Source organism: Mus caroli, chromosome 6 (assembly GCF_900094665.2).
Source record: "Mus caroli chromosome 6, CAROLI_EIJ_v1.1, whole genome shotgun sequence".
Classification (NCBI taxonomy): domain Eukaryota; kingdom Metazoa; phylum Chordata; class Mammalia; order Rodentia; family Muridae; genus Mus; species Mus caroli.
Window position 1 is genome coordinate 55,590,100 of NC_034575.1, and position 23,021 is coordinate 55,613,120.

General features: G+C 37.3%; 1 protein-coding gene across 2 annotated transcripts in view; it reads left to right on the plus strand.

Moving 5' to 3' along the window:
* The first annotated feature begins 545 nt into the window (after positions 1-545).
* The window catches only part of Mmrn1 (multimerin 1), a 46,151-nt gene continuing 23,675 nt past the window's right edge, over positions 546-23,021 (plus strand). For both annotated transcript variants that reach the window (XM_021165624.1, XM_021165625.1), the window contains exons 1-3: positions 546-1,374; positions 12,208-12,327; positions 15,292-15,398. In XM_021165624.1, coding sequence (XP_021021283.1) covers positions 791-1,374; positions 12,208-12,327; positions 15,292-15,398 — 811 coding nt within the window. In that variant the 5' untranslated portion in view covers positions 546-790. The remainder of the gene's footprint in view (positions 1,375-12,207; positions 12,328-15,291; positions 15,399-23,021) is intronic.

Below are 23,021 nucleotides of genomic sequence, written 5' to 3' on the forward strand. Positions count from 1 at the left end.
AAAGTACAGACAAACTACTGATAATAAGTATATTATTATCTATAACTATATATTATTACTAAATATCACTACTCTTGTCACTGAAAAAAAACTTTTTAAGATCAAAACTTTAAGTGGACTTTTGTATGGCTTTATAGTTTCAATTTTTAGAATTCTTGTTTTTAATTATTATTGAGATTAATTTTAAGTAATAATCCAACCAAGACATATTGATAAAATATGTTCTGCCAGTGGTTCAGGAATGAACACAACAGTCCTAACAGTGTGTGTGTGTGTGTGTGTGTGTGCACGCGCGCGTGCGCGTGCGTGCATTGAACAATGTGGCCTTAAATTGTGACAAAATCTTTTCTTGATTTCCTGATGCAGTAGAACAAAACACTAAACTCTTTCATCGAGTGTAATGAAATTCCACTGTTCACTGCCAATGGGAAGTTTCCTTCTAAAGGTGGAGACACATGAGCATACCTGGGAAAAGGAAAATTGCTTTCTGGTCCCTCCTGGCGTTTCCTGCTGATAATTGTTCATGTTTCCTCCTTTCCCCTCAGCTTCTCAGAGGTCCCTCACCACATCCATTGATCCATCCTAGGAGGGTCACAGATCGCAGAGCAACCACAGAAACAGGAAAATGAACTTCCTGAGTGCACTGCAAACACAGAAACCTGTTTCCTTTGCGCACATCAAATTGTCAAAACCCAATTTTGAAACTTTGAGTACGGAATTGGCTATCAGACAGGCTGGAAGAACTTCGTCTCTCGATTCCACATGAATTTTTGTGCCTAAATTTACTGCCATGCTGGGACTAAAGTTTTTTGTCCTGCTTTCTATTTTATGGGGCAGGGTCTTCAGTCTTACCAACACTCAGCATTCATGGACTGCGCCTAATGATGAAGACTCCTCACTGACCCCGAACTCCGCTTCAGCTTCTGTAAGTGAAATACTGAGCCTCCAAGTGCTCTCGGCCACTCAGAACCCCTCCACTCAGGGTCCTGCAGCTGCTGAGAGATCTTCTGAAGACGATGTTCTCCTACAGTCAACATCACAGCCCTCTGAGACAAGCACCCCTCCCGAGGGGAGAAGCCAAACACCCATACCCCTAGAGAAGACAGGGACAGCAGTGGTATCCCTGCCTCTCTCTCTTCAGGACAAACCCAGCATCAAGCCCAGCACCGGAGCAGGAACAGTCATGCTTGCTAACGCCACGCTGAAATTCCTTCAGAGTTTTTCCCGAAAGTCTGATCAACAAGCAGTCTCCCCTAAGTCGGCTGGAGACATGGGAAACAGGTCTGCGAGGGAAACACACCTCAGGAGAAGTGACAACAGCAGAAATCAAAGACCCAGCTATCAAAAACCCAGTTTTGAAACAACTAGAGGGAAGTAAGAAACATTCTGTTCTTGTTCTATCTCTGACTATTCTGTCTATGAGTGAATGCTCCAAGTCTCTCGTGCTCATAGAGTTGTTTGAAGGTTCATAGTTACATCAGGTTTCAAAATCTCAGGCAGAGCCTTAGGGAAGAGATGGGAAAGGGACAGAGTTGAAGTCTCTTCACTTTTTCATTTGTTGTTCAGGATGAGGAGCAAAGGGGCACCACCAAGGCACTGAGAACCACACCCACATGCCAATATGAAAAGTTATCATGAAAATCTCACTTAAGAGAACTCAGATGTCCGTGGCTCATAGAACAGGTGATGAGGAAATCATATTCCAGCCATCCCAGAGAGTCACACTTGTCAGGAGCATGATGAATTACAAAGCCTGCTTTTCAGCTTGATTTAAAGATGACAGCAGTTTGCATTGTTGTAGCAAAATAAAGCTAAGTTTAAATGAACATTGTAAGAAAAGTCTCCAATGGACCTAAAAACAAAACACGAAAAAAAAAAATGCACACCTAAGCAAAGGAATGCTTTATTCTCATATGATTTACTCATCTGTGTAGTTAGAGGGTATAAGCCAACCTGAACATAATTGAACCAGAGAGAAATAGCTTCAAGTGCCTAAACTGAGTTAGACATTATACTAATAATACAATAAAATTTAAAACTTAAAACTAGTAATTCACACCTAGCACAAGGAGCAGGTAGAAAGGAAGTTAAAGCCATCACATTTGAGTGTCTGAGTTTCTTTAGGTCAACTCTGTTATTGATAGAATTTCAATGACATAAGACTTTAATACAGTAAGTATGATTTTAGCTAAAATTCATTTAGGATCTGGTATAACCCAGTTTAACTGTGAAACAAATGCTACCTAGCAGTCGTGTTTACCTTGGATGAGTAGATGTTCTATATATCAGCTAAATAAAAGCATCCTACTTAGTAAGAAGTTCCCAATTAAATAAAAATGACAAATGGTATCTATTGAAAATCTTTTATTAATTGCTTTCATGCATCATTTCGACTTACAATGGTTTATTGGTGTCTGTAATTCAATTTTCTTTAATTGCAAAAGAACTCCTGAACGTTTATAGCAGATGATCATGAGCTTTTTATATGTCTGCAATTAGAGGGTTTTATAGGATAGGAATCCAATAAAGCAAATAACAAGACAATTCAACTAAAGAATGACTAAATAAGAAGTGTGTATCATTTCATCATAATTAAAATTACTGTTTAATCATTTTATAGATAAATATTAGACTTGACATTTAAGTGGCATTAGACTTTGAACTAACACTTGTTATTTTGTCTAAAACCCTTGCTCTCAACAGTTGGGAAGACTTATTGATTTGAACATTATTTATGAGTGTTCAACACAGGCCTGGCACTCTGCCAGGACACACAAAGAATTTGAATGACCCACCTGTGTGTATTTGTATTTACTATAAAAAGCAAGTATCGATATACCTATTGAATTTCCCAAAATTCGATATTTGTTTCAAGAAAACGACATGTGAAATACAAACAGTTGAACAGCAATTTACCCTATGGCTTCCCCAATGAGAATAATGAATAATCAGATTGTTTCTATAGTAAAGTAAAAATTGCTTTAGAGATCCTCTTGTTTGCTGTCCTGGAGAACCTGCATTTCTCTTTTAGTAATCTTCTCTGCTCAGTCTAAGTTGCCATACTCACGTGGTCATCCAAGTAAGTAAGTAAGTAAGTAAGTAAGTAAGTAAGTAAGTAAGTAAGTAATTAAGTAGTGTAAGAAAAAAGCCAGGACTCTCTCTCCATACACAAAGAACCAAAGAAGACTTTAGTTTAAAGAACTTTTTTTGTGTTTCCATTTGATTAACAATGATAACAGCAAACACTTATAGGAAATCTGTGTGTGTGTGTGTGTGTGTGTGTGTGTGTGTGTGTGTGTGTATGTGTGTGTGTCTGTTTCACCCAGTTAACCATCACATATAACAATAACTCTGTAACAAAGAGAACATTCTGTCATGGTGTCTTTCTGGAGAGGTTAAATACTTGAGTTAAATTAATTTAGTTATTGTATCTCAGGGCAAAGAGATGAGCTGGCTTCAGAGGCTTGGCATCTAGCTCCACAAGGGCACTCGGTCAGCAGGAGAGAAGCCATCACCTAAACTAGGAGTAGAAAGCTAGTGAATCTCCACGGGCTGCCTCCAGAATGCATTTCAGATTCCTTACCCACTTACTCACACAACGTTGCAGTGTCCCCATGCTCATCTACTGTTTTCAGCCTGTTCACCTTTTAGTTCTTTGGTTCACAGTATGCTGTAGCTTCCTTTCCTTTCTCTTTGTGCAGATAGCTCTTTTCCCGATATCTATTCCTTTTACACCCAATGGAAGCCTTCCCAGGCTATTAGGTAGCCCCTCTAATGACCACTGTGGTTCTCAGTCTATCACTGCACTTAAACGGTACAACAGAGAATTTATTTAGTGTGAGTGTGTGTGTGTGTGTGTGTCTGTGTGTGTGTGTGTCTGTGTATGTTTGAAACAGGGTCTCTGGTCCCTATGCAGACCAGGCTAGCCTCAAACTCACAAAGATCCATCTACCTCTGCCTCTGAGTGTTAGGATTAAAGGCATGCACCACGACTACCCAGCTCAGAGAAAGATTCTCACAAAGAACTCATGACCTCTTTGCATGTATGGACCCACTCTGAGTGTTATTTAAATCTCTGTTACCTGGCATGCATGATAAATAACCACACCGTGCTCTGCCCTGGGTGATATGGCATATGTAGGAAAGTGGAAAAGAGAACATGAAATATTAAGGTTCATGTGTGAGTAGAGCTATTCCCAAAAGTATTTCTCAGCGAGAATGAACACTGACCACACCATACCTTTATCACTCTGTTGTGTTTGTAATTCTTAGTGGAAAGGAATACTTGCATCTATGATAGGTTCTTTTCTCCAAGGTTCGTGTGGATTATTTGCATCTTACTTGGTTCCCTTTAAGCACTCTGGGGGCTGTCGGCTACATCAGATCTGTGGTTTCCTGTCTGGCAGAAGGGGTGTTTGTAAGTGACCAAGCACATTAAAATAGGCACAAAAAGATGAAATTATAACTGGGGCATTTCTATGTAGGACACACATTTGCTGGACACTAACATGTCCTCAACATAGTGATCATGCTAAAACTTAGTGACCAAAAGTTCCTCCATGCTACACCCAGGGCACATGGTGACAGGTGTGAGGAGGAGGTCTAGTCCATTGTGACCACCCCTTGTCCAATGGAACATGTGTTCACATATGTGAAACCAAAACAAGGAAATTGAGGTAAATGAGTTCACCACTCTGAATGGTGTCAGGAAGCCTTGACTGGTGATAGGAGATGGAATGGGGTGTACAGCCAGCCATTGAACTTCGCCTCCACTCCCACCCACCACATCTGAGAATCCCAGTTGCAGCCCTCTTATTGAATGCAGCTGGTTCTGTAACTAGAGGCCTCAGTAGGTCCTCTACATTTTCCTCTCCACACAAACATTTTCGGATCTATCAGTAAGTCTCTTTTTTGCTCTACTTCTTTTCTTTTCTTTTTTTTTGGGCGGTGGGGGGTGGGGGTGGGGGTTGTTTGTTTGCTTGGTTGATTTTTTCAAGACAGGGTTTCTCTGTATAGCCCTGGCTGTCCTGGAACTCACTCTGTAGACCAGACTGGCCTCCAACTCAGAAAATCCGCCTGCCTCTGCTTCCGGAGTACTGGGATTAAAGGCGTGTGCCACTACTCCCGGCTGCTCTATTTCTATTATGTTCTGGGTCACTCTGCTTTCATCCTGTCCTCACCCTGCCCTTCTAAGTCACGAGTCTCTACACATCAGTGTCCCACTCATGTTCCACATACATGTTGACAGTTTGTTTAAACATGAATGTTCTTCATTGCACAAAATGCCTCCCTTTATAATGCCTAAAATGATCGTTTTAAGTACTGAGATGAAAGAGGGATTGTGCTGTAATTTCTTAGAATGTGTTTATCATCTCACACTTCGGTAAACTTAAAATGAGAAAGAAATGAAACCAGCCCTACTAAGGTATTGGCAATAGTGACTGGCTGGTCAGTGCGTACATTTGAAAACACCTTCTGAATTCTCAGAGAAGTGTTTCTCAATCTCTGGAGGGGTTTAGAGTCTCACCGTCTCCCTCCAAGGTCACAATATTCCTCCAGTCTCAGACTGAACAGGTTCTCATCCACCCTTAGGACCTCAGAGGAATTTTCTATTTCTGAAATGTTCCCGTGGGAGCGTTTAGAATTGGACTCCATTTCCTCTTTAATTCTGACATGATCTCATCAAAGAGACCCTCTCTCATCACCTGACTTCAGCCCTCTGGCTCATTATCCCCTTCTTACCTCACCCATATTTTCATTTAGAACACTCACCTATGTCTGCAGACAGCTGTGCAGACTTTCATGAAAGCATGGACTTAGCCTGTCTGACTGGTAATTCTATTCAGTGCTTGGAACAGAGAGAGGAACAGAACAGAGACAGAAATCAAGAGAGCTGAGGAAAAATGGATTATTTCGAAGTCTGAGAGATCGATGTTCAATTAAAACCGTACAGAGGAATATTTCATGTCATGGGTATGTGTGGTACTGAAAGAGGGGTCTAGAATTAAGAATTGAGAAAAGAGATGGGGGGTTTATGTAGCTCAGGCTGGCCTTCAACTTGTGTTGCCATGGTTGGCCTCGAACTCCTGGCTTTCACATGCCATGTGTTGGGATGGCAAGCGTGCAGCAGCACACCCAATGGAATTAGAGAAATCCCAGTATTTAATGGTCTAATCATGGCAGATGCCTGCACTACAGCCTTCACCTGGATGACCTCAAAAGGGAGTGGTCTACACATAGCAGAAGAAAAGCTAATCCGTGCGTACTATAGAAAAAGAGTAAAATCAGAACTGAGATATCTAGCATTTTAGTGATGTGATAGAGTTTACATGAACTCCTTGCTCTAGTCTGAATGGACTGGCCTATGCAGGATGGTGGGAAAAACTCGACCAGACAGGTCTCTATTTTTCCTCTGATGATCTAATTCCACACAGCATTTGAAACTTTACAGTTAAGTCGGATGAATTCAAACATCCAAAGGAGATTGATTATTCTACTTTTCAAAATTCCAGAAACATCATTACACTAAAGAAAGTTTTCATCTTGTACATACACAGATGTTCCCATTATGTTACTGTCAGTGAAAAAAAATACTAGAGTGTTTTCTGAATTTTAATATCTCCCATTAGTTATGGACTTTCATTGCTTTTCTATTTCTTGTCATGGTTAGTATAAAAATACACATTTAAAGTTCTAGAATTAGACAAGTGCTTATTCAAAATGGATAATTCAATAGGAAACTTCCATATCCCCACACCTTTTGCTTTTCTAATTATAAAGCTATGAGTTAAAACTATATTATTTAGGAAGACAGGCTGAAAGAGTCAGCTGGTAGGACTAGTCCTTTAAGCAGAAAACAGATATCACACATCTAACCTGTATGTCTGATGCCTGGGAAAGCCTGACCCCTGCTGGACTAAAAGACATCTGCGCCACTCTGCTGAGCTCACAGTCTAAAGAAAACCAGAAGAAAAGAAAAATAAAGTTTGCTAAATTCTTTTCAAAGGTCACGTCACAGATTGACCACAAATTGTGTGTGTGTGTGTGTGTGTGTGTGTAGTGTGTCCCTTGTCTTAACTGCTTTTCATTTTTACCATTTCTTTTGTTCATATTATGCAAATTTCTTTAAATCTTATCATTACTGAATAGTAAACAACATGACATTTCACTCTATAAAGTTTATTTAGCTTTGATAAGGGACTTCTTTCCCTCAGTCTTATCAAATAAAATCCTTGTAAAATACTGTGTAAGATGTTAAGAATACTTGTTTTCCTAATTTCTCATGAGTATAAAGACACTTTGAATAATAATGCTGTCCTGAGAGCTGCCCTCTGTCATTTGAATCAAGCATAAGTGGTAGTGACAGCTTTCTGTATTTGTTTTCTGGTAATTATTGATTTGGAACACAAAATCAATTATAGATAAGAAGGATTTATCAGGTAATTATAAGGAATTCGTGATTATTTACATATAATATGCAGTGTACATATATGCATAACCACAGCCATTTCCTTACAGTTCTCACTAGTGTGTCCCAAATATGTTAGTCTCATAATCCTGTGACACACATCACACTATTAAGCTTTCTGTGCAGATAACAGCTATATTGAACAGATACACTACTACACAATGGGCTTCAGAATCAAGCTTTAAAAAAAAAATTCTTCTGTGTTTGTTAAGGCTTCTTTTATGGAATAAAACTTGATATAGTTTAGAACGAGTTTTGTGGGCTCTGAGGAAATGTAAGGCCTATAGCTTTGGGTGCCACTAACATCCATTTGGTTTATTTTTTCACTTTTACTTTGAATTTTCTTTCTTGGTTTTCAGTCAAGATGACTTACCTAACAATGAAAAATGTCTTGCTCTATATTTCAGAAATTTCCTGATATGGTTTTGTTCTTTTCTTGTGGATCCCCAATCTCAGTCTCTTGAAAGTTTTCTAGAATTCTTGATTTATCTCATTTGTTCACTTACTCTTCCCTGACATCTAAACATAGCATTTTCTTCATGCTGTCTCCTCCCCATGATGCTCCATCATCTTCATCTCATCTATTGTGATACTTTCTATTGTGTTTAGGTCTTATAAACACAATTCATTTTATTTTTAATTAAAATGTAACTATTATATTATTCCCTTTCCATTTCCTCACTCCAACATCTCCCATACAATATCCTTCAATTTGCTCTCAAATTATTGGGCTCTTTTTCTTTATTATTGTTATATAAATATATATATATATATATATATTTGTGTGTATTTATATTCATAAACACACACTGTAAGTCCATTTAGTGTTTCTTATATGTATAAGTTTTTAGAGCTGACCACTTGACATTTAAAAAACAAATTAAAATCCTCCCTAGGGAAGACTATTCCTCCCTTCTCAGAAGTTATTAATTGCATGTAATTCTTCATCCCCATGAGATTCTCCCATTCATGTTGCCCTGTCAACTGGTCTTGTCATGTTTGTGTCTTTAGATTTCTTCAACATAACTTCCCAGCCCTAGCTAGAAGACACATGAATTTCCAAATGCCTCTCAATAATGGAATGCCGGAAAAGAAAGGTTATTCAATCGATGAAGTCCCTCAATTCCAAGTCCCAGTTTTAGGGAGAGCATTGGTGTGATTTAGGGTAGGGATTCTCTGGTTTATATGACAACAGAAAGTCATCTCCAAGCCTAGGAGCTTCCCTCCCACACTTTCAATTCAACCAAATGACTGAACAAGGAAGCCTAAGGTCTAAAAAGTGCATAATCCACATGGCATTAATCTAAATGCCAAAGACTTGCATATCTGAACTTGGTACTTCTGAGACTGTTGTCCTTATTTCTTTTTTCTTTTTTTGTATTTATTTCATTTACATTTCCAATGCTATCCCAAAAGTCCCCCACACGCTCCCCCACCCACTACCCCACCCACCCACTCCCACTTCTTGGCCCTGTCGTTCCCCTGTACTGAGGCATATAAAGTTTGCATGACTAATGGGCCTCTCTTTCCACTGATGGCCAACTAGGCCATATTCTGATTCATATGCAGCTAGAGACATGAGCTCCAGGGGGGTACTGGTTAGTTCATATTGTTGTTCCACCTATAGGGTTGCAGATCCCTTTAGCTCCTTGGATACTTTCTCTAGCTCCTCCATTGGAGGCCCTGTGATCCATCCAATAGCTGACTGTGAGCATCCACTTATGTGTTTGCTAGGCCTCAGCATAGTCTCACAAGAGATAGCTCTATCTGGGTCCTTTCAGCAAAATCTTGCTAATGTATGCAATGGTGTCACCGTGATTCTGTGTGGTCATAGTCAGTGGTACCCTCATTGCTCTCCACTCTGGCTCACAAGATGAACAGATGTGGTTGGGACATGATTTCATCAATTAGTGGAAATTTTTCTAAAGTTAATCTTTTTACTGCCTCCTTAAATAACTGCGTTTTCTAAGTGTAATGTAGAAAGCATAGTAGACTATTCTGGCTGTTTTTTACTACACACAATGGGGTTAGCTTTTTAGCTGAAATAGAATCCCCTGTCTCACTCCATTTTCTTGGATTCAGCAAGCTAAAATTTTGCTCATGACCAACAATGTCTGCTTTTCCTTGAGGAAATCTTTTACCTACTCACTTGTAAAGTATAAAGAACCAACACTAGCCTTTCTCAGTACCTGCTGCTGGCTAGCAGCAGAGTCACTGCCCTTAGAGAGAAATCAAATACTGTGCCAGCATGAAGGATTCTGGATAAAAACCTTAGAGCTAACACTCTCCAAAACTGTAGTCAGTCATCAGTCAGGGAAGGTCCAAAAGGATTCTAGTTTGTCTAATGAACTCTTGGTCATCATTTAAACATACTTAATTTTATATTTTAAGCCTCTATTTTTGAATAATTTGGTTTAAAATTATATTTTTACTCTTATATGCAATGAAATTTAATGAGTTTATTTCTACAGTAGCAAAAACCTGACTATAACTCAGGTAAGGAGCACTCTTTCTGTGAAGCTCTCTGTATTTCCATTGGATCGGACATGTCTACTGCTAACTGGTTATTTCTCAGCCTTCACTGTTTTAGGCATGTGGCTGTCTCCCTGTTTAGAATTTTAAAAGCTCTACTTAAGTGATGCTTTGGTTTCACATCAAAGAGAAGGGATGTTACATTTTGAAACTCCCAAGCACATAGAAGTGGCACTATTTTGATGGGATTGGTTTATCACTGTCATTTAACACTCAATTGTATTGTTTTTCTTTCAAATTGGTCACTTAAGTTTTAGTATCATCATGAGATTTTCATAAGTTTAGTTAATTCTTTTTAAAATTCCTTTTCGGTGTTCTTCTTAATTTTAACTAAATCCTTCACACATTTTTTGTTGTTTGCTTCTCATGGTCCTTTTTAAAATCTGTGTATCAAAAGGAACTTTACATGTAGCTTCTATATTTATATTTTTCTACTTTTTATGGGAGCTTTACATGGACAACTGCTGGAATGAAGAATAATTGAACTGGTGTTATTATTTTTCTTTCTAGACATTCATGTCTGGAATTTGATGAGATGTACTTAAGTCAGACTTGATGGTGGATTTACCCTCTAGGAATTCACTGAGCATTTGAGACATTCTTTGAAAAAAATTAAACTTCGAGACTATCTTTCTTTTCATTAAATGGTTATTGTACCCTCATCTTTCTCCCTCTCACCCTCTTCAAGAACTTGGGTTATGTAATCATTTAAAGTGTTCATATTTGCATATTTGGTCTTTAAGTCTGCTGCTCTGCGTCGGATGTTCTTAAGGGTCACATAGTTCATTGGACTTACTTTGTTAGTGTCCAGAATGCTGGTACACATTCTTTTGGGGGTTGACTACACAGGCTGCATTGCTTTTTAATTAAATATTTATCAATTTTAATTACTGCTTCTAGTTCCATCCATGGCATCTCTGATTCATTTAACTTTTTCAGCTTCCTGGAGTTTTGCTGCATGTATTTTTTTAAGTGTTAATCTGGTTTTCCTCATTTGACTTTGTGTTCAACACTCACTAGTGTCATTCTTTCATCCAGGCTCTGTTGTTGGACTCTGGAGAACCTTCTGTTGACTGTCATTTTGACATTTCTGACATGTTCCTGATCATATGAATTGTCCATGTGTATCTAACTATTTCTTAACAAGAATCTGATTTTTAATTCATTCTGAAGGTGTTCTCTCTTTGTAGAGACACCTTCCTGAGCTGCAATTTGAAAACGTCTCCCAGCAAAATACTAGGCTATATATTAGTCTCATGTCACATGCAAAGAAGCACATGGCTGTATAGTCCACTACAATATCCAGAAACATGGTTTTTATAGATACACACATACTATAAAATACATATTTTATAAATACATTATATCCTCTGAGACTCTGCTGTGTCAGAGACAAACCTATGCAGTTACCTTATAGAATAATCTGGCTTAACACTTCATAGAAAGCTTATGTTTTAATTTTAAGTGTCTGTTGTTATGGAGAATTGTGACATGTTTGCATTGGGCTTTGACATGGATTCATATGACCAATTGATTTTCCTTTGTATGAAATCTTAGACTGCTTCTGTTGTCTTATTTTGAAGAACATTTTTCTTATTGTTTGCTGATTCAAATAGGACCATTTTAAATTTGCTGATGGTACATAGAAGTGTAAGTGTTTTCTACTTAATGGAATATTAAATTATTTTGCCATATATTATGAAAATGATGAACTTAATTATATTGCTGGATTCTTAATTTTTTTAATCTAGAATATTGTTTCTTATTTACAACCATGTCATTGGCATATAATCTACTTTTATCTTCTTTGTTTATATTTCCATCATTTTTTTCTATACATGATTCAATTTGTTGGCTTATTATGTTATTACACATTACCCAAAGTAATTGACCTAGATCTGAGATTTGGTTCTTAGTATAAACACTTAAATTATATATAAGAGCAGTCGTGGATTTTTTGTCTTAAAATATTAAAATACAGACTCTAATTTAGTTCTGATTATTTTCATCATGTATTTCTTAAAGTCTCTTTGGGTACAGCAATGAATATGCATTTTCTCTTCTGTGTGGATATCAAATATTGGTCAATAAACATTTTTCAAAGCATCTTACTGATATATCAAAGTAGTAAAAGTCTAAGAAAATGATTTTGACAAAAATAGTACTAACAATGAGTTTTTTTCTATCAATAATGATTGCTCCCTCAGGAATTGGTGTGCTCATGTACATACCAAGTTATCCCCGACAGTGATACTGGACACTGGCTCTCATTTACCAAGTGGGAGAGGTTCTTGTGGCTGGTACAGCAGTGGACTCTGTTCCAGAAGGTATACTTTGTTTTCTAAAAATATACACTGTGCATGTAAACTGGAAATACATACAAATAACAATCCCGGACACTGCACAGATTAGATACATGACCTTTAGTAAATTAAGATGTGGTTACTACTAATAATAAGATTTATGTTGTATATATTTGCTTTGAGAATCATGTGAGTTAATGCATTCATATACTTAGCTTGAAGCCTAGTAGCTTCATATTTAGGGCATGTTACCCTTCTGTTACTGAACCTTCCATTCCATAGTCACTCTTAGAACATTTGTGTAACACAGACAACAACCCTGAGCTTATATTCTCATGAAATACATAGATAATTTAAAATATTTAGTAATAATTTTTGTTCAAGGTAATAAAAAGTCCATATAGGACTTGGCTTGTATTTAAAATATAGAAGGCAATACCTGTGATTGTGCATGAGAAAGCAGCCCTATCTTAGTGAGCATGTTGTTCATTACCTATATGAATATACTATATATTATTTTATATATACATTATATATACATATACAATTTTCATAAAATGCGAGGCTGAGCTCTTAATCAATTCTCTGAATCCATATAGTGACTGTAGTCTGACTAAAGATGTTCATAAAGAGCCTGCAGTAAAAACTAGCACTGCTACTCAAGCTCTGAGACTGATGATACACAAATTATCATACAAATAACTCAGGGAATGAGTCTGACGCATCAGCAATCTGGAACAATACACAGTAAGGATACATAAAATCCAGGTGTTTCTGAGTCTCTGGGGGACTGGGATTCACGGTCCAAAGAACTGAGTGCATCTTAGGGATTAGTGAGAGCTAAACTGTGGCTTTTAGTTGTTTTCCCTTTGTGACAATTTTCTTGCCAAGGAAGGCACAAAGAACATATTGTTAAAACTTTGGTAATGAAAATATTACCACAGTAACCCTTATAGTATTTTTCTTCTGGGTTCAAGGTGAGTTCCTCTCCTGTTCATTACTCTTTTATAAGCCCAGCTACTTTATCCTTGTTCCTTTCTGGTCTTCTGTGTCCATTGCAGTGAGTTTTTCCATTCATTCATGATTTCAGCATTTTTATAATAGTTGTCTGTTTTTCCTTTGTTATATCAACATTACATGCAGCAGACATTCAGTTTGCTAGAGCAGGAGTACTGTCCCTCAAGCATGACTCAGCCAAGTTCTAAGTTCTAGAGTCAACCCCACAAACTGAATAAATTCTACCTTCCTTTCTTACTTCACTTTAGCAATTCAGCTACAGATGATGTCTCCACCAACAGAACTATCTATTGGGTATGACTTACTGAAGTGTATGTGAGTGGGTGACTTAGCATAGATTTAGGGCTGTAAAGAATCTTGAAACTTATTCTGCTATTGAGGAACAACCTCCAACACGTTGACATATCTGTCATGCTACAGCAGAAACTGAAAACTTAGCAATGCAGTTCCTTCCCACACAACTCTTTTTTTTAAAGATTTATTTATTTATTATATGTAAGTGCACTGTAGCTATCTTCAGACACTCCACACTCCAGAAGAGGGTGTCAGATTTCATTATGGATGGTTGTAAGCCACCATGTGGTTTCTGGGATTTGAACTCAGGACCTTCAGAAGAGCAGTTGGTGCTCTTACCCACTGAGCCATCTCGCCAGCCCTTTAAAAAAAAAAGATTTATTTATTATTTATTTTATATGTAACTACACTGTAGCTATCTTCAGACACACCAGGAGAGGGAGTCAGATGTCATTAAGGATGGTTGTAAGCCATCATGTGGTTGCTGGGATTTGAACTCAGAACCTTCGGAAGAGCAGTCAGTGCTCTTAACCACTGAGCCATCTCTCCAGCCCCTCCCCCCCATACAACTTTTGAACAGGTCACAAGAGTTGACTGTGACAAATTTCAGGAGCATATCCCTCACACCTATAAGCCAGCTTAAAAGTCTAGTCCCAGAAATTTTAGATATGGACATTTGAACAACTTATTTTATCTATTATTTGTGTTCCTCAATAGACCACACTAATACTATTTTTATTATAGAAGTAATGTGGTGATTAAGTTGGATCATGTCTACCTGTATCATACAGCTATTTGGTAAATACCACCTGTAGAGTGGAGTATTGTGGTTAAGAATATTATACTTATAGCTTAGATTCACATGCATACAAAGCCTATAATTGAGTTTCGTTCATGAATCATATCCATTGTTTTATTCAAATGCTATAATTTATTCATTTTTATTCTGTGATCTCATTTGGTAAATAATATTTTCTCACATTCAAAGTGCCCCCCTCTCTCTCCCCCCCCCCTCTCTCTCTCCCTCCCTCCCTCCCTCCCTCTCTCTCTCTCTCTCTCTCTCTCTCTCTCTCTCTCTCTCTCTCTCTCTCTCTCTCTCTCTCTCTCTCTCTCCCTATCACCCTTTCTCTCTCAAATGTTATATGAGAAAAAAGGTAGATTAGTATAATTTTGAATCTTGGAAAACTAAAGCATAAAGTTTGAAATATCAGCAGTTATTCTAATTTCAATTTACATGAATGTAACTTATTTTACAGTACTTGATTTATCTTCTGCAAATAAAGCTCTTTCTAACTATAATCATTTTGGAAGTAATAGGAATGGAAATAGATAAAATGTTCTAATATTGTGCTTTAAAACTAGAATTAAAGTAAGTTCTAACCTTGATCTAGCTAGAAAACATTATACATGAAAAAACTATCATATCTTTAGAAATGTAATGACAGATCCTAATTTAAAATGCCAGTAGTGAAACCACTCATGCTTCCATTGCATATTCAAAAAAATCCTTTTAGCTATTTTGAATATAATAATGATGATAGATTTATGGTTTTATATTAGTACCAAGACTAAATGGTTACTGAATTTTCAGAATTATTCTAAGTACTTTATATTTGTAAGTCCTAATTCTATTCAATATGAAGCAAATAATTTTGTATCAATTGCTTTCTTCTCTAGATCTCAGAAGACATCCAATGCTGTCTATAGAATGCAGCATAAGATTGTCACCTCATTAGAATGGAGATGCTGTCCTGGATACATAGGTCCAAACTGTCAGCTCAAAGGTACATGCCAATAATATCATCATAATAACAGATTCTGAGAAATGAACTGTTTTGAACTGAGAATATTAGTGAGAAGCCAGGCTTTAGGCCTATTGCTCTTTTAGAGCTTTCTGAGTATCAATCACCCACAGTCTATAACCTGCCCCTTCTTTGTTCTTCATGTTAGTTTTAGGAAATGAGGAAGAAGATTTCTCTGTATTATTTATTCTTAACAAATACACATTTTCTAGAGATTATTGCAAATTCTAATTTTATATTTTAAATTAATATTACTAGAAGTAAGCCATATAAAATAATTATGCAAGCCTCTGATTTTATACTAGTTCAACTGCTTAGTGTAATGTGGCTGTGAATGAAAGGAGCCATTTTTTTTAAAGCTGAGTCTTTAAGAGTTTTCTGGTGTAAAGCTGATCAAACACACAGTAACCTGCTGTGACCTAACATCTCTGCAACTATTATTTTGCTTTGGCTTTAAACAGGTTTTCTTTGAAAAATAAGATGTGGCATCTGCATTCATATTTTAAGTGAATGAATATTACAAGAAAGGGCATTAGCAGTGCTGGGGAATTCCATCAATTGTGTAGGAGGTAGTGATTAAAAATTAATGTAGCTGTGGAGAAACCATTATGAGTCACATTAAGAAACAGAAAATCATATAAGGGAGCTCTAAGAATCATGCAATTCAGTCATGGATATTATTCATGGCTGGCCAACCCATGCAGTGAAGATCTGTGGGCAAATCTGCCACACTACTGTTGTCTCTGGGTCTGGTTTAAATTTCACAGATAACGCATAATCCAACACATTTTCAGATGGTAGTGTGAGTGCTTCATCTTTTACAGAAAACATAACCCATACTAAAAAAAATTAGAAATGAGGTGATATAAAATACTGAAAAAGATCCAAATATGGCATTGCTTTCAAAGAACTCATTTTCATGAAGTGTAAAAACATATTCAAGTGTCACAGTGCATTTGTTCCTTACCCACTTTTTTATATTATTCAAAAATCCTGACAATAGTAGTAAGAATTATGTTTAAGGTCTTCTTTTTTCTTCTTACATAAAAGATACTTTGATCCAATTTACGCTATGATTATTTCTTAAAGATTAAAATATTGGTTTGCAAAGTGTCTTTTCAGAAATGTAGGCAGCTATTACACACGCCATTGCACAGAATGGCTGACTGCAGGTGGCAGGAAGAAAAGCAATGTGTCAAAGCATGTAGCAGGCTCAACTGCTGAGAGCTGTGCATGCCCCACGTTCAGCCTCATGTACTTGCTAATCAATTGTTAATCATTATGACAGACTGCATACATGTGGATGGAAAAGAAGCCACAGAATCCAGGGTAGTAAACATTAAAAACAAAAACAGAAAAAAATAAACCCAAGAAATGAAACATAGTGATAATTTGAATATTTGCTGTGTACTGACATTCCCTTCTTATGGGGATAACCAAAGTGTTTAAATGTAAAATATTTATATTCTCTAGTTAATTCTCCCTTAAACTCTTCCTAGAAGACCTATGGATGGCTTTAATATTAGATTTGCAGTTTGCAATTCCAATACGTTTTAGAAAACGAAGTGTCAAAAGAGCTTCAATGATGACCTCCTGTTGTAGTCACTGAATTAAAGCTACACAGAAGGCCAGTGTCTGCTGATTATGCTGTTATGAGGAGGCACATTTCCTATAGAAATATGTGTGAAAGTAAGGCCAGGATAGCAAGTTTGCCCAATTACTTCAAATTGTCATACAGACAATACTAATGTAGATTTGATTCTGAAACAATATCATGTTGCTCAGACAAAACCCTAGCCATTTGTCTCTTACTTTTATTGTAGTCCACCAAGAACCTGAATTTTTTTTATCGGTGCAATCGATACTGGCAGCATCAAGAGGCACTGCCACATTCTGCCCCTGAACCATTGTTCACTAATTCCTTCCTGATTTATTTTTCCCTTCACACTTTCCCATTCTGATACCTACCTCATAACCCCTCAAGCTGTTTCCTTGCCCATTGCACTTAATGAATGTTCCACCAGCCTTTCATTCTTATACGTGGATCAAGTTGTCCCATTAGAATAGAGTGTTTGACAGCGCTGCCTTTGATGTATCATGTGACAGGCTGCCTCAACAGGACAAGAATGATCAATCTGACTGACTCATTCTTTAAACCTCTTCTAGGTCATCTAGAGTTTGGTTACATAGACACCTGATTGTGTAGATAAACTAGCAATCATTTCAGGGCTTGTCCCTCAAAGTATCACAGCATTATTTGTTTATAGAACATTTCTAAAGTACCACACACACTTCATAAATCTCCGCTTCCCAAATTAGTTTTATCTCTAGAAACAAAATTAATCTCATAATATAAATATGATCATTTCATTGGAACGTGATTGCAGTAAAAAATGTTATGATAAAGAAAACATATGATGAATATCAGCAGTCTATTGGCAGCTGGACTGTCCTCGTTATCCTTGCTCAAGAATATCGACCTCTTTCCAGCTCTTCTTCCTTGTCTTCTTTCTAAAATCCATCCTCTGAGTGTTACCAAGAGATGCTGCTCATCAGTCTTCTGCGGTGTTTCTTTCTGACTCCTATTCTCATGTGCTCATCTGCCATGCGTGTGCCTCAGCACAAATAATCAGAACACTCAGGTTCTAGCTGCAGCTCATCTACTAAATATAATATCAAAATTCTTTGGTGGTGGTGGCGGTGTTGTTTCGGGGATTGGGGTTTTTGTTTGTTGTTTGATTTGTTGTGGTGGTGGGTTTACTTTTGTTTTTGTTTGTTTTGGGTTCTGTTTTGTTTTGTTTTTGTTATGTGACTGGAAGTTTTGAAGAAATTAAAAAAGACAGACAGAGAGAGAAACTGGGCGGGGGGTGGGGAGAAAGAATAGATCCAACATCAAAGCATTAATTTTCACTTGGGTATGGCTTCTGGTCATGGTCACAAATCTTTCCCTTTAGGAAGAATGTTTTATTTTGCATACATCATATTAGAGACAATTTTTTAAAAATGTCTGTAGTTACATATTGCTTAAGCCTATGGGATAAAATTTGCAATTACATACTTCTCCAGTAGATGTCTCTAAAATATTCTGACTTGTGAGAAGGAAATTAGGATTTGCTATTTTATAACAAAAGAAAGTAATTTATGTTCAGTTGGTGTTGGATTAGAGAGGGTCCTTTTGCAAGTCTGTTAAATTTAAGAGCCTTCACAGGTTTTCTGGAAATGGAAAAAAAATTCTATGAAGTTACATTTAAAAATATCTATCTCAGATAATACTGAAAAGGTATGTGCAGATATGGAATCAACTAGCCTCTTATTGTACATTATAAATATATAACAAGTATTTTATTTTTCAAATATGAGAATATTTAACCAGTTATAAAACAACTACTTGAACTTATATTTTAAATACGTAGTTTCTGTAGTGAAATTATTTTTAAATGAATTCTAAATTCATCATGCTGAAGTTTATCTTCTATAAAAGAGGAAAATTTTGTGTTTCCTATATTTTCACAAAACTGGTTCTTTTCAGTATTGCCCAATGAGCATCTTGCTCCATAACATTTTGTAGCTTTTGGCTAAAGTGCATGTGCTCTCAGAGTCTTTCAATGCCACGCTGCCTATTTTAGCTTCCCTAGTACATCTTCATGAGCACACTGAGCAAACATCCTGCTTTTTTATCTGATGCTACACAGTCAGCTAGAAGTCTGTCTTGTCAAGGAATAAGCAGTAAAGAGGGAGCATCCTTGTTATGAGTTACCACTAATGACTTCCTCCATATGGCTCAAAGGACATAAGAAAAAAGATCTTTAAAATGCAAATAAATCCTGTTTAATTAAAGATGAAAAATACCTAATAAGAAAGCTGTTGCTCTGGACACCTGCTGACCTTGCCTCTGAGTTCTTGACCACTAATGTTAGAGTTTGGATCGCAGGGAGAAATGTAAGACCAAAGGAGCACAATTAAAGTCCTAGGTTGCCTTTTCAATGTAAGTACACACTGTCTTTACAGTTTATTGGCTTAAATTAATCCTTCTTGTAGCTGCATCTGTTATGTAAAAAGGACAAGGGGAAGATATCTAGACATCTACACTCCATGAAACTAAACAGTCTGTGTTTATGTGAAATGTAAGACAGATTACAGGGAAACCCTCAGCAGTCCTTGTGGAAGAGAATACATATGCAGAGACAAAACGATTTCTAAGTGAAAAAAAAAAAAAAAAAGAAGAAGAAGAACATCGATCAACCTGACTCCTCATCACAGGAAACTAACAGACTGTCTGTCAGAGATGCTATCAGCTCTCTGCAGCTGCTGGTCAAAATCCTAGACTATAAATTGATATGAATGGAAGCATTGAACTTGAGTTGACAAACACCGCCAGGAAAAGATAACATAAACTCTTGAATTTGTAAAACAGACACTTCAAGTTTTTAACAACCTTGGCAGGGAACAAATTCCAGAGCAGAGAGATTCGTGTAACAACCAGATCCTAAGGATCTTTGCGTGGTGTTCCGTTTGGAGTATAATTTTCTTACCTAGTTCATATAGGCGCATACATGCGTAAGAACATTTGAAATGTATCACTTTATTGCATTTTTTGTTCAGATCAGTCTTTTTAAAACTTCACCAAAATGTTAAAAAAAAAAAAAGGTTCAGCACTTCTCTACCATAGAGGAATTATTCAGCAAAGTGTAGAATGTGTTAAGAAACTAAGGGATTTTGCTTGATATTTCTGAACATTTTTCCTTGTTCTAGGATGCCTTGTAGTCAGGCTTGGGGCAAGTCCCTGTAGGCGGAGCCATCTCACTCACCCTGATGAATTTCTTTCCTCTTCCACTTGTCATTAGCTCAAAAGTGATTATCCTCATGCTTCTCAGGTCCTGTTCTAAGATTGCTGAGTTCTCTGACCCATCATGGTCTATTTCTCTGTTTATAACACAAAACTCTTCATCCCAGGGTTCATGAATGATACTGTATGGCTGTGTTTGCTCTAAGGTCAATAGAAAATTAGACTTTGGAGTTAAGTGTTATCATCCATTCTGTTTAAACTAGGTAGTACAGGAAAAACTATGATGGTATTGTGAATCCTTCTACTTATCTCAAACAGCCCCCCTCCATCCATAGAGAGCACATATAACTGTTTGAATAATAATGCCCCTGATAGGCTCGTATATTTGTATGTTTATTCACCAGGGAGTGGAATTGTTTGAAAGAATTAGAAGATTGGGGGAGGCAGGGCAAGGGTTTGTTGGGTGGAGTCTGTGTCATTGAGACAACAGGCCCAGTCTTTGCTTTCTTGCATCTCTCTCTCTCTCTCTCTCTCTCTCTCTCTCTCTCTCTCTCTCTCTCTCTCTCTCTCTCTCTCTCTCTCTCTCTCTCTCTCTCTCTCTCTCTCTCTCTCTAACTATCTCTGCCTGAGGATCAGAATATAAAGCTCTCAGCTACTTCTCCAGCAACATACATGCCTGCTCCCATACATACTATCAGGTTGATGATAGACTAACCTCTGAAACTGTAAGCAAGCCCCCAATTAAAGAGTTGCCTTGGTGTGGTGTTTCTTCACAGCAATAGAACAATAACTATGGCAGCATGCATGTATCACTTATGTGTGTTTGTATCAGAGATAAGATTCCCAGCTTTATAGTCCTAGCAAGATGCTAAGTACAATGTAATGTTGTGACCTTTGTATTAAAGTATATGGCATGCCATGCTTTATAAGGAATAAATTAAACAGTTTTGATTTTGTTATCATGAAGTAATAAGTATTTGAAACACAGCTTAACTGTCTAAACAAAAGCTTAGGAAAAGTATATTTGAGACTATGAGCACAAGAGCCATGGGGAGGGACAATGGTAGTATGCAACCATTTCCCTACTATTCTAGTAATATTAATATATAAACTATAGTAAGAATGAATTACTTATTTTCTAAAATTAGCACATATATTAGCCACAATAAATATAGAACCACATGTCAAGTCACAGGATTCATAAACATAAGCCAATCACACACTAATAATCCCTAATGACTTTTGGATGCCTCCTGGTTACTGTATGCTTTTTCCTTGGCCATGGATGGCACCAGGAAAATGTCCCATTCAGAGAGATGATTAAACATAAGAAACTGCTATGACTTTCTCTGAAGGGACCCCAGTCAGATCCAGAGCCTTTTGGTGACACAAGGTCTGTGTACATTTGTAATGTCTATTAATAGCAATGTTCTCAATGTCCTGCTCTGCTGGGCTATACTGAAAGAAATGTGTTAACATCCGTGTTTTGCAATCTATAAAAGCTGTGTGTTCTTAAATGTTGCCCCACTTCCTTGACAGCTAAATCATGGAAATTCCTAGAGCAAGTGCAAATGTAATTATTTCTTAGAGCTGTGTAAGCACCATTTGGCTCAAGTTGGGGCACCATCAACGGAGAAACATTGTTATTTTTATAGTTTCATCACATGGATTTAATTTATTACAAAAGATCTACTTATTTTCTCAACAAACTGGTCACAATATATTTTGTCTCAAACAATATAAGTGTAAACATTTCAAAAGTGTTTCAAATAGCATCTGTTTCAAATATAGATGTTTTCATTTTGCACATATGTGAAATGATTTACATGAAAATCATTTTTAAAATGCCCCCTTAAACTTCGTTCCAATGGTTACTACTGAAGCCCACTGTAGCAGTGTTTCATGTTTGAATCTATAGCATGAGCTCTCTTTGCTTTTCTGCCTCTCTTCTGTATTTAGACTGTCATGTATTGACCCGTCCAGCAGGTCCAGTTATTCGTGGGTCTCGAGGGGACTCCTCCTAAAACCAAATGGGGGGGGGGTGAGAGAGAAAAGAAGCTAAGCACAGAAAAGACACAGAGTCAATCTGAATCATGTCAAGGCCCCGTTGTATTCAGCAAAACTTGTAGTTTTTATACAAAAAGATCAAAGGGGAAATAACCCTTATGTAGAAGCGCAGGGGAGGGGGCAGTGGTAATTTCCCTTGGTGACTACAATGATATCTAAAAGTAAGTCTTGTGGTTATGACATCTGCTGTTTGCATCAGTCAGGTCTGGCGTCATCTTGTGGTAATTGTTGGTGACCTTCATCTGGACTTAGTGAGCTTGAGGAGGGGGTCCATCTGGGAACAGTCCATTGGTGTCCTTTGTCTGGACTTAGTCACCTTGGGGAGGAGGTCCAACTTTATGTACTAAGAATTGGTAGTTCACTTAGATTATTATAAAGAATTTAGTTTTGGCTCCCAACAATATATTTGCTACATAATAGGAGATATGATATTCATATTTGAAGCCCGGCACAACCATCCTCAGCTGCTTGCTGACACTGTATTCATTCTGTCTTGATCTGATATGTCTGAATATGGTGGCTGATGGCAGCAGGATTGTATCTGAAAATGGGTCTGGGTTTCTAGACTGATTTTCTTTTTTTTAATTTTTAATATTTTTTATTACGTATTTTCCTCAATTACATTTCAAATGCTATCCCAAAAGTCCCCCATATCCCCCCCCCACTTCCCTACCCACCCATTCCCATTCTTTTGGCCCTGGCATTCCCCTGTATTGGGGCATATAAAGTTTGTGTGTCCAATGGGCCTCTCT